The sequence below is a fragment of the Malus domestica genome, chromosome 03 (genome assembly GCF_042453785.1).
Source record: "Malus domestica chromosome 03, GDT2T_hap1".
Taxonomy (NCBI): Eukaryota; Viridiplantae; Streptophyta; class Magnoliopsida; order Rosales; family Rosaceae; genus Malus; species Malus domestica.
Window position 1 is genome coordinate 18,091,649 of NC_091663.1, and position 12,587 is coordinate 18,104,235.

The window sequence follows — 12,587 nt, forward strand, 5'->3', positions numbered from 1 at the left end:
ACTAATTAATTAATCTTGACCATTCTCAATTAAACCATTTAATTGCTTATCCATCTCATTTATATTTCTTCACTTTCATCCTTACTCGGTGTACGATCCATTAGGTTCCAATTAGCGAGGCAGTGGGCGATTGTTACTCTTAACGATCGATTGTGAATTGAAACAACATTTCAATTCTCCCTTTGTTGAAGATTAGTGTTTGCTAATCTTCAGGGCTTCCACAAACCATGAGTGACACCTAGCAGTATGTCATGGCTACCCAAGCTAAGTAGAAGTGGTTAGAGAACCTATCCAATTATAATTACAATGCAATACGGTCCTTCTCTAATAAATACTCTTAATCACATTGTTTGAGTGATAGTTTGTTTCATGTCTACTATCCAATGTGATACTTCTTTATATGATTCAATTGAATATGATTTGGAACATACTTCCTAAGTCATATTCGTATGCTTTGGCCAAAGACTCCTGAATCATATCTTAGAGTATTCTCCTTCCACCATGGAAGGTTAGAGATCCCTTGTTGTGCATTCATATGCCTACATGACTAGATAGCTTGACCCCAACAATGCCGTGGACACTCTCGATGGAATGCCTTTGACATGATCAAAGATCAAGGACCTAACCATTAGACATCTATGATGTCTCAGGTCAAAGGACTACTTTGCATATTGCAACTAACGAGTTCTTACATGGCATGTATGTTCGAACTCTCTTTTGATCGTTGTTCAGTGTACTCGATTACTCTTTCGAGCACCTATATGTTTGTCTTAATGTTCAACACTAAATGACTTGAGACTAGTCATACTCACGCTTGAGTTGACATAACACATACTAACCTTAGCGGATTGTCAATGCCCAATTGGCAATCCTATGGCTAGGCACATTTTAGGAATGAACATAAGAGAAAGGTCTCATTAATCTAACTTACTTAAATCACTTATCTCTTAGATCAAATACATTCCTTGGATTCCCTTATTGCTTAAACACATGATACAATAAATAGTGATTAACAATAAGCTTTGCCCTTTATTAAACATATAATAGTTTAATACAATAAGTATTCCAAAATCTATTACATCAAATGAGTGGCTTTGTGGGCATACTTCCAACAAATTCTTCTTTCTCTTTAACACATTCCTAACCTCTTTAGTCTTCAATTTCGTCCATCCACCTTGCTCCATGCATGTGCTATTCATTCCAAGCCCAAAACTGCTCCAAAATGCACCAAAATGCATCTTATTGCTTTATAAGGCCTATGGACCTACAAAAACACGAAAATAGCTTAAAATACATAATTAACTAAGAAATAACAACATAAATGCATGAGAACAAGCTAACTCAGTCGCATAAATATGATTATATCACCAATCACCTTTCAGGCCATTTTCAAGCTGTCTCTGGCAACCATTGAGCTTTCAAATAAATATAATCTTGTTTGACACTTTCCTATCTTCGTTTTGATATATTATGGGTCGAATTTGGTTGAGAAACGAGTAAGTTATTAAGCTTTGAAAATTGCCCAGAAATTCGGCCAAAAACCCAGATTTCGGGCGAGGTTCTTGACGGCCGGTGGCTACTCTGGCGATTGGAATATTTCAGGAATATTCTTGGAATACTCTCTAGAATATTCTTTGAAATATTCCTTGCATCGACTTTTACGAAATTTTCTCGGAAACACTCATAGGCTAATTTCGATGCCCTGAGTCCGTTTTTGACATCCATTTAGTGAAATTCTGAAGTTTTAACGTAGTTGACCGGCTCGGCAGCTTGGTTGACTTTTTGGATCAACCTTTGACTTTTTTGTTGACTTTTTACGAATTTTGTCCGGGACCCCTCTTAGGGTAATTCGACACCCTGATTCCAAATTCACGCTACTTTTTCCCAAATTCAATCATTTTAGTAGGGTTTTACTAATTGATCCCTTTATGTGCTTAGGTGCGTTTGTTAGTGGCAATCCCGTCCTCCTTAGTTCGAACGGCTCTTCGGCGACGGAGTATCTGTGACTGGACCCCTTCTTAAATTGCATGATTTTTATTAAATGCTAGGCTTGCATTCATGAAAAGCATGGTTTCATGATTTATTTACGATTTATTGAATTTACGTTTACGAAAGATTTATGAACCATGGCTTTTTATGGTTTACGATATATGATGGGTTTACGAATGTGAGGTTATGATTTCACATGGTGGATTTATTATGATTTCAAATGATGAGGTTTTGGTATTCTACACATGGTATGAGATTTTGATTACGTTTTTCGGTGCTTATCTAGTGGTTAATCATACAACACATACACACAACTTGAGTATGTATATGTCTATGACCATAGGACACGGTTAAGGATATTTATAACATACTCCCAACTTCACTGGCGAAATCAGTGTCGAACAGCTTCACTAGCCACAACTAATGTCGGTATGTTATGTTATATTTCTTCTCTGGTGTAATCCAGAGTCGTACAGCTTCACCTTCGGGTGATGGGACCTACCATATTTCTTCATTGGCATAACCCAGTGTCGTACAACTTCACCCTTGGGAGATGGCTATGCCTTCGGGCAACTATGATACCCCTAGCTGAGTACTTTATTATTTTGGGTTTACGAGCTTTCTTGTATTTTCCTTTGGGTGATTTCGGTACCACTTTTAGATATGGTTTTATTATCTACGAATATTTTCATGGCATGTTAGGGTTTTTAGAAAAACCTAGTATGTAGTATTATATAGTGTTTTCAAAACAAGGGGTTAGTATGTTTAAGAGAAAATTGGTTTTACTTAGTCTCATTATTATAAACTTTGGTCCACTCACCTTTTTGTTTTGCAACACTCCCGTATAGGTATCTTCTAGTCTTCTCGGTGTAGGACCTATTCCTTTGTTCGTACCTTTTTATAATAATTCTTTCACAATATTCTTGATTAGTTGTATGCTCCGAACACGTTTCCACATTTGCATATTTCTTTATATTTACATATTTTATTTACTTCCATTTACCATTATCACTTGCATGCATGTTAAAATGGCTTCATCATCCTTGGGCGTTGGCCAGCACATGCCTATCCTGGTATTTGGGGATATCGAGGTCAGGGCGTGTCACATGGTCAGTGCATGGTTGTTGCTACTCGTATGATTGAAAATGTCTTATCTCCACTCCAAATTGAAGTTTTGGCTATTCGGGAAGGGCTTGAGCTGGTGGTAGATAAGGGTTTACACAATGTTATGCTTGAAAGTGATTTGCTTCAAACTATTGTAGCGCTTCAAAATGCTTCTCTAAATGTCTCTCCATTAAGACCTATCATTGAGGATGCGAAGTTCTTGCTTATCATGATCACTGAAGCTACTGTTTCCATATTTGCCGCCAAGCCAATGCTCAATTTGCCCTCCACTCCAGGGGTGACTGTATTAAAGGTAAAAATGTAATACAGTTAGTAATATAGTTAGGTAGTTAGTATTTGGTTAAAATACAGTTAGTAATATAGTTAGGTAGTTAGTATTTGGTTAAAGTAGTTAGGATTTCTATATAAACAGTATGTGTAATCTTCATTTGATTAGTTAATACAAAACCTATTTCTCTCTCTAAACTCTCTCTCTCATATCTCTCTGTTCATCCTTCTGTTCATCTTTCTCCTTGCTTTTCCCTTCAATTCCCAACCATTGCAATGTAGTTAACATGGTATCAAAGCCACCAGGCTCGCGCCATGGATTCTGGTGGTTCCATTTCCCATTATTTTTCATTTGTTTCTAGCTTAGTTTCTTTCCAAATTTTCATTAGATGTTCCGATAAATTTGTGCTTCAGCGATATTTCTATTACTTTCTAGGTTTTTTGTTCTTGTTCATTGGGTTTTTGGGTTTCGTAAGCTTTGGTGCTTCTGCTTCACTCGCTTCACCGGAACCGGACGCATTGAAGTTGATTCTCAGTGGGTTTACTTGTGCGTGTTGTCTCATCAAACTCAGGTGTTGAAACTGATGTTGCAGTCTCCACTTCCCATCACCTTGGACCCCATCCTGATTCTGTATTCTCCATAGGTGAAACGGCGTCGTGCACTCAGGGTGTGGGATCGAATTGGAATATGGAAGTGGGGTGACAGTGTTCTGCTACTTCACTGGGGGTGACAGCGTTCTGCTACTTCGTTGGAATCTGGGTTTTCCTCAGCATTTGGTGTTGCTTCACCAGAATCTTGTGATTCTTGTTTGCTAGATTCTGGAATTTGTGTATTCTTTCTCTCTAATGGGTTCTTGCCTAGCATGTGTTCGACCTTATGCGTCAATAAAATTTCAGCGAAGTGATATATATTTGACCAATTTATGGTATGCACACGAGTTGCTTGTTTGGCAGGACACGATGGTATCTTGCAATTTCCATCAACTACTTTCCTTCAAATCGTCATTCGAAGAGTGCTGGGTTTGCTGGGTGCAAGCCATTGGTGGGTTGGATTGGATATGAACCCAGTCGACTTCGAGAAGAACAACGAGCTCCTGCGATGGGTTTTGTGGTTTGCTTCCTCAGCGTTCTTTAGGTCAAGATTGAAGTTCTTATCAGTGTGATATTTGGGGTATTTGGATTCAATATTGATCATTGCTACTTTCGCTGTGCTATCTTGAATGGTTGCTGAAGAACTGAAGATTCAGGTTTCATCTTTCTTTATGCACTCCAACTGTTTGTTTGATTGTCTCAGTGAGGAATTATGTGTTAATTCTTGTATTAAGGCCGATAGCCAGTTACTGATTTTGAAGAATATGAAGGCCGATTGCCATTTCTTCTAAGTGAAAGATTGGTTTTTTGATTGATTGTTGGGTATTCTTTAATTGTTTGTTGGGATAGAGAGGCCGATAACCATTTCCCTTTTATGTTTCCTCCACAAGGCCGATAGCCGGAGTGAAAAGTTCTGTTTCAAGTATTGTGTGTTACTCCTTAAAGGCCGATAGCCGGAGTAACGTTCTTGAAAAGTTTTGTTTGTTGTTATTGTGTGCAACTCCATTAAGGCCGATTGCCGGAGTGCAGTTCTTGTTCCCTTTCTTCATTGAAGACCGATTGCCAAAGAGGGGTTGTGTTTCTTGATTTCTGTGATTGTAAAGCTTATTGACTGTGAAATATTGGAAACCTTATCGCAAAGAAAACAGTAGCTCCAGCGGTGTAGAAATCTGTTTGAGGGGCTGAAATTCTTTGGGAAGTTGATTGATGAGTATGAAATTGCACTGTCCTCTGTGTTCTGTTTAATCCAATGGGAAGAATGCATTGCATCTTGCTGCACGGTAGGGGCATGTAGAAATTGTGAAAACTTTGCTTGGAAGGGATCCACAACTAGCAAGAAGAACTGATAAGAAAGGACAAACTGCTTTGCATATGGCAGTAAAAGGTGTTAGCAGTGAAGTTGTGAGGTTGATTGTCGATGCAGATCCAGCTATTGTCATGCTTCCAGACAAGTTCGGCAATTCAGCATTGCATGTGGCCACCAAGAAAAAGCGAGTAGATATAATCAATGTGCTATTGCTCATTGGAAGTATTTTGAACTTTTTGTCCTCTGTGTTCTGTTTTCTGGTTTCATAACAGTGATTGCAGTTGTTTTTCCAATCTCAAACTGGGTTATCCCAGTTGAGATTGAGGGGGAGTATTAAGGGTAAAAATGTAATACAGTTAGTAATATAGTTAGGTAGTTAGTATTTGGTTAAAATACAGTTAGTAATATAGTTAGATAGTTAGTATTTGGTTAAAGTAGTTAGGATTTCTATAAAAACAGTATGTGTAATCTTCATTTGATTAGTTAATACAAAACCTATTTCTCTCTCTAAACTCTCTCTCTCATATCTCTCTGTTCATCCTTCTGTTCATCTTTCTCCTTGCTTTTCCCTTCAATTCCCAACCATTGCAATGTAGTTAACAGACTGTACTTGGATTAATAATCCTCCTTCTATTATTAGTGATTTTATTGTAGAGGAAGAATCATCTTCTTGTATTGTCTAGCCTTTTATGGCTCTTTCAATGAAATCTAATACCGTTTTATTAAAAAAAAAAAAAAAAAAAAACATGCTAGTGGCTTGTTTAGTAAGGGAGTCATTTTTGGCTCCCACAATACCAAAACCCCACTTAATCCAATAAAATGACTAGATCTTCTTCCCGATTATTTTCTTCATCACTTTCTATATCAATGATTGAGTCTTCTTCTCGAGTATTTTCTTCATCACTATCGGTATCAATGACTTACAATTTATGGATTAGATTTTGGTGGAAAAAGAGGATTGTAGTTTGTGGATTTGATTCAAGCAAAAAGGGGATAAGATTCTTGCAGAAAGGGAGGCGAAAGTATTTTTTTTGGTTTTGGTGGAAAATGAGGAAGGAATACGAGGTATCCTTGAGAAATTATTAGAAAACCCTAACGGTATTAAAGAATGGTTGAAACTTAGCAATCAATTTTCATTTGATAATGGGTTTTTATCACAAATAGTTCCTGAAATTGACCCCTCACATCAAAATGGTCCCTGAAATTGAAAATCGATCAATGTAGTCCTTAAAACTGGGTGTCGCAAATCAATGTGGTCATTCCATTAAAAAATTTGTTTAGTGTTGATATGGCACATAAATGAGACCTACAAATCTATTAAATATTACCATGTGAATTAAAAAATATTTGAATAATAAAAAAACCTTTTATTTTTACAAAAAAAAATGACCCTTCACCATCTTGTTTCCTCTCCCACCGAGCAACCACTACAACCCCACACCACCATCTCGACTACACCTCCGGGTCAAGCGACACTGGAGAGGCTTTAGTTCGATTATCATCGCCAGAGAGCATGAGGACCATGAGAACAGAAGTGTGACCGATTGGACTGGCTGGAGCCGACGACGCCGATACGATCACGGGCGAGAGATGTAGGTTGGGAAGGGCATGTGGTTGGGCTTAAAGTGATCAGACAGGTGAGGATGGAGGTGGTGGTGGTTTCAGTGGATGGTACGGAGAGGTTAAGAGCAGAGGAGGAGGAAGAGGAAGAAGAAGACATTGGCGGTAAGAGGGTGGTGGGTTTGTTGGTCAATGCTAGGTGGGTGTGGGGTTATGCATATGGCAAATGCATTGTGTGTTTTTACAAGGCTTGGTGGATGGGTGTGTTGCTGTAGAAGTTGGGGTTGGGTTTTTGGGGAGGGAAATATTTAAATATTTTCTAATTCACATAGCAATATTTAATTAGATTTGTAGGATCCAGTTATGTGCCACACCAGCACGTAAAATTTTTTTTGACACAATTGTGACGAAATGACCACATTGATTTGTGATACCCATTTTTAAGAACTGCGTTGATCGATTTTCAATTTCAGAGACCATGTTGATGTGATGAGTCAATTTTAGGAATCATTTGTGGTAAAAACCCTTTGATAATTACTATGTTAAGTACTACAACTGTTAGTGCCACGTGGTACTGTAACATCTAATAATTTCTCCAATTTATGGCATAAGAAGATTTTCTGCTCTCCTAATCTCTCTTTCCATCCCTCCCTTCCTATGTGAATGGGCTAGGTTAGCATTTTATATTGATTTTTATTTTTATAGAAATAATAAAGGGTAAATTACATAGTAGCCCCTCAGGTTTGAGGTCTATTGCAATCTTATACAACATCTTTAAAACATTTCACTTTCATACCTCAAGTACTATTTTATTTCAATTTCATACAACTGTTAGATTTTCCATCCATGGATCTGTTAAATGCTGACGTGGCTGCCACATATATGACACGTGGCTGCCAAATGTCTGCCACGTGGCAAATAAAATAATTTTTTAATTTAAAAAAAAAAAACATATCTACCACTTTTTTTTTCTCTCTCTTTCTTCTTCTTCTCTTTCTCTTTCTTCTTCTTCTGGGTTCGGACCCCTTTTTTTTCTTTTTTTTTTTCCTTCTTCTTCTTCTTCCTCCTCCTCCTCATCTTTCTTCTTCTCTTCTTCTTCTTCCTTCTTCTTCTTGGTTCTGTCCCTTTTTTTTTTTCTCTTTCTTCTTCTTCTCTTTCTCTTTCTTCTTCTTCTGAGTTCGGACCATTTTTTCTTCTTCTTCTTCTTCTTCTTCTTCTTCTCCCTCCTCCTCCTCTTTCTTCTTCTCTTCTTCTTCTTCCTCCTTCTTCTTCTGGGTTCGGTCCCTTTTTTTTTTCTTTTTTTTTCTTCTTCTTCTTCTTCTTCTTCCTCATCCTCCTCCTCTTTCTTCTTCTCTTCTTCTTCTTCCTCCTTCTTTTTCTGGGTTCGGTCCCTTTTTTTTTTCTTCTTCTTCTTCTTCCTCCTCCTCCTCCTCCTCCTCCTCTTTCTTCTTCTTCCTCCTTCTTCTGGGTTCGGACCCCTTTCTTTTTTTTTTCTTCTTCTTCTTTCTCCTCCCTCCTCTTTCTTCTTCTCTTCTTCTTCTTCTCTTCTTCTTCTTCCTCCTTCTTCTGGGTTCGGTCCCTTTCTTTTTTTTTTTTTTTTTTCTTCTTCTTCTTTTTCCTCATCCTCCCCCTCCCCCTCTTTCTTCTTCTCTTCTTCTTCTCTTCTTCTTCTTCCTCCTCCTCCTCCTCCTCCTCCTCTTTCTTCTTCTTCCTCCTTCTTCTGGGTTCGAACCCCTTTCTTTTTTTTTCTTCTTCTTCTTCTTCCTCCTCCTCCTCCTCCTTCTTCTGGGTTCGGTCCCTTTTTTTTTTTTTTCTTCTTCCAATTTCAGGTTTTTTAAAAAAAAATTAAAAAAATTATTTTATTTGCCACGTGGCAGACATTTGGCAGCCACGTGTCATATATGTGGCAGCCACGTCAGCATTTAACAAATCCATGGATGAAAAATCTAACAGTTGTATGAAATTGAAATAAAATAGTACTTGAGGAATGAAAGTGAAATGTTTTAAAGATGTTGTATAAGATTGCAATAGAGCTCAAACCTGAGGGGCTACTATGTAATTTACCCAATAATAAAACAAACAAAAAAGTGTTAAGAGCAGGAGAAGGGAGAAATGAGAGTAGAAACGAAGAGAAGCCTACCCCGTTTATGGCACTCAGCTATGAATCGAGGAGTGGACCATAGACAGACACATGTCGCTCTAATTCATTCAAATGATTTGTCTGTTACCATATAAACGCGTTTCGGTGACTGGCGTAAGTAATTGCACCAACCCTCCTCCCCTCCTCCTTTCGACACCTTATCCACCACCACTACCACGACGCCGATCCTACCTCTAAATTCCGATTGCATTTATTTTTCTGTGCAAAAAAAGGGAAAGATCATGGCGGTGCTTGCCCACTCGATTGTGATTTGCTTCGCCTTCTGCCTCCTCCTACCACGCACTCAGTCTACTGATGTCAAATATTGCAGTCAGTTTCTTTCCTTTTTTATTATTATTTTTTTAAATTATTTTCGTTTCTCTAATAAGAACCCAATTTTACCGTGATTGCTGGAATTAAGAGGTGCATGATTTAGGGTTTAGGCTACTTAATGGAATTACTTCGTGTATTTCTCTGCTTTTGATTATTTATTAATTAATTAATCATTATATATTGAGTAGAGCGATAGTAGCAATGGTTTAAATAGTGAGTTTTTAGGGGAGGGGAATCGGTGGGGATCGAACCCGCACCACGAGTGCATGAACTGCGGTAATGCGCCATATGCTTGATTCTTCATCATACCTTGAACAAGTTTGTTATCTATTTGATTTTAAATAGTCAGTGTTTGATTCTTTTATCGACTTTTGCTATGGAATTTGCCAATAAGCTTTGTTTTATAATTCATTTACAGATAAGAAATTTGGGGATTGGGGTTTGTATTTTCAGTTTCTGCATTAATTTGAGTAAATATTTGCTTTTTGTATTGATGCTAATTTAGTTGTTTTTGACACTACTTTCAATTTTTTTTTATTTTTTTTTTATCAAATTTCGATCAAATTTCAGACCAGAAAGATGAGTACGCTGTGAAGGTCCAGGGAGTCAAAATACTGCCTGACCCAGTGGTGAGAGGCAAGCCAGTTACCTTTAGCATCTCTGCCACAACAGGTATATTAACCGATTTCTAAGTTTTTTGTTTTTCACCTTTTCTGAATCTGCTCACTGTAATATAGTATAAATTTGTTGCGGGATAAGGGTTATTCGTCCTTGTTTGCTATCATTCCGGGGCAGATTATTTCGCTTTTGGTTTTCTGTATTCCACTTTGATAATAGTCAGTTCAAGTATATTAAAGGCCAGCATTTGTCTCATCAAATTAATTAAATCATCTTAAGAACTAATGACATGCATTTAAACTCAGTTTTCCATTTTGAAGCCAAATGTGATTGTTGTGGATTCTGTTCTCTATCTAGTTTATTAAAGATAACCGCTCCATGTTGATGTGAGTGTAGGCTTCTAATCCGCCAATTTCTTGATTTAAGACAGCTGGTTGTTTGTAATTACCAATTAGCTTACAACAATAGGACAGATTTGAGGGAAAATTTATGTATCGGTGCTCTATAATTATATAAACCACTGTATTAATGCATGTATTTAAGAATTTCTTTTTCTGCATACATCCACAGGTCATATCTGTCGTATTTATTTAGATAATTGTGCCTGCTAAACTTCATACAGGTCAAACAATTTCCAGTGGGAAAGTGGTGATCGAGGTTTACTATTTTGGGATTCGTGTGCATGTAGAAACCCAGAATTTTTGTGAAAAGTTATCCTGCCCAGTTTCAGCAGGCAACTTTCTGCTTTCTCACACCCAAACCTTACCTGGGATCACTCCGCCTGTAAGTTTCATTATAAAGATTATACTTAGACATCCTCATTACCTTTACCATTCCAAGGTTGTTACGCCACTTTTGAGGCATACTTGCTGACTTCAACTTGTAGTGAATCTCTCAAGTACTGATGTACACTTGTGAGCTTATGTGTAATTGGTCTTTATTGTATTGGTAACTTAACTTTTGTTTTTGGATTTTCTCGTACTTCCTTGGATGTGCATAGACCTAAATAGACCTATCATGTGGTTTTTTATTTTTCTAAAATTAAATTTTTGTATTTCATCACCTCCAAGTTTTTCCCCCTTTTGAGTGTTGCTGCTGTTGCAGTAGACGATAAGTAAGTCCATTGAGGCTGTGTATCACATTAGGATAGCAAGAAATATATGGTCATTTCCTTATGGCCACATTTTATATTTATGAGCGTTTTACAATTGTTTTATACAACTTGAGTTGAGTTGTGTAAAGATATCTTGAAATATACATACAGCTTATTGAGAACTTATACCTTTTTTTTTAATCCAATAGTTTGGAATTCCATAGATTCTTCTTCGTTTTCTACTTTAAGTGCTTTGTTCTTACTTTTAGAGACAATTTTCAAGTTGCAGGGGCTTTTTATAATTATCCGTTGCTTGTTAATAACGTTTTATTGATTTTTGTGTTTATATAGCTATTATATCTTGTGCATGTTAAATTTCTTTATTGACTTAAGAGATTCATTAATATACCTTGTAAAGCTCTAATTTTTAGTTAATTTAATTTTACAGATTCCTCTTCTTGTTGTTCCTCCGATGCTGTTTTATTTAGTATCTTATTTCCTTTCTAGATTTAAAATTACCAGCAGCTTGTTTACCTTGATTGAACATGGTTGTATACCTCAGTCTGCTTTTCTTTCATAGATGTCGGTCCTCGGTGCCACGATTTGTTTTATTCTTTCGTTTGGAAACACTTGACACTTGTCTGGTGTGTGTTTGTTGTCTGTGTGGAGCATTTCCTTGAGTCTTTGTCGTACCATTGTACATACGATAATAATTTGACTTTAGTGTTGAATTTTCTTCTGGTAATTATGATCATCTAGTCCCATAGAAAGAAGGAAATATAACAATTTTATGAAGAAAATGTGAAAATAAGTAAGAATAGAGGGAACCAGAAGTCCACCTTAGGAAACTCAAGAGAGAAAAAAGGGGAAAAGGAAAAGAAAACCCAAAAGAACCAAGAAACTGCAGCTTCCCACGTTGTAAAACTTTTTGCCATCGTTAATTGACGTGGCAGTAATTTGGTGGTTAAGGCTCACCAGGCTTGATAGATGAAAGACAATCGTTTTCTTTCTGTTATGATTTTGATGGCATTCAATGGGTAGCTAACGAGATGCAAATTCGAATTCCTTTGCTTATTAGCATTGCTTCTTAACCGTTGTACTTTGAACGTATTGTTAGTGATGTGTTTTATTTAGATGTTTCACATAGCGGTGTTTCGTGCTTGCAGGGATCTTACAATCTGAAGATGACAATCAAGGATGATAAAAACAAGGAGTTGTCTTGCATCAGTTTCAACTTCAAAATTGTCTTGCGGTCGCTGGTGTCTGCTAGTTGAGCACCCAATGACTACTGCGGTTTAGCCATTGTTCTTGATCGGTATGTAATTATAAAACCAAAATGTGTGTTTCAAGTGTCTTGATGTTTTGCCATCTGTAAGGATCGGGTCGAATTCCATCAGTACTGAATGTGATTCTGCTAAACAAAACGATATTATGAATGAATGTATAAAAATATGAACGTCGCACTTGATCGAAAGATGATGGAGGATGAACAAATTTGGGCATAGAGAATGGAATTAATTGATTGTGTTGCCTCATTCCTTTCATCACCAGCATGGTATACAAAA

The 12,587-nt window shown here is 37.1% G+C and overlaps 1 protein-coding gene across 1 annotated transcript; it reads left to right on the forward strand.

The window, feature by feature from the left end:
• Positions 1–8,908: 8,908 nt before the first annotated feature.
• LOC103425365 (uncharacterized) lies at positions 8,909–12,496 on the forward strand. The gene is made up of 4 exons (XM_008363448.4): positions 8,909–9,308; positions 9,882–9,983; positions 10,552–10,712; positions 12,189–12,496. The coding sequence occupies exons 1-4, from the start codon at positions 9,221–9,223 to the stop codon at positions 12,294–12,296; spliced, it is 459 nt and encodes a 152-aa protein (XP_008361670.1). The 5' UTR covers positions 8,909–9,220; the 3' UTR covers positions 12,297–12,496.
• The last annotated feature ends 91 nt before the right edge of the window (positions 12,497–12,587 follow it).

Bases quoted from the DNA above. Each gene is read 5' to 3' on its own strand.
- LOC103425365 (XM_008363448.4), top strand. From the start codon at position 9,221: ATGGCGGTGCTTGCCCACTCGATTGTGATTTGCTTCGCCTTCTGCCTC. The intron at 9,309-9,881 runs GTCAGTTTCTTT...ATCAAATTTCAG, and splicing joins TACTGATGTCAAATATTGCA to ACCAGAAAGATGAGTACGCT. The intron at 9,984-10,551 runs GTATATTAACCG...AACTTCATACAG, and splicing joins TAGCATCTCTGCCACAACAG to GTCAAACAATTTCCAGTGGG.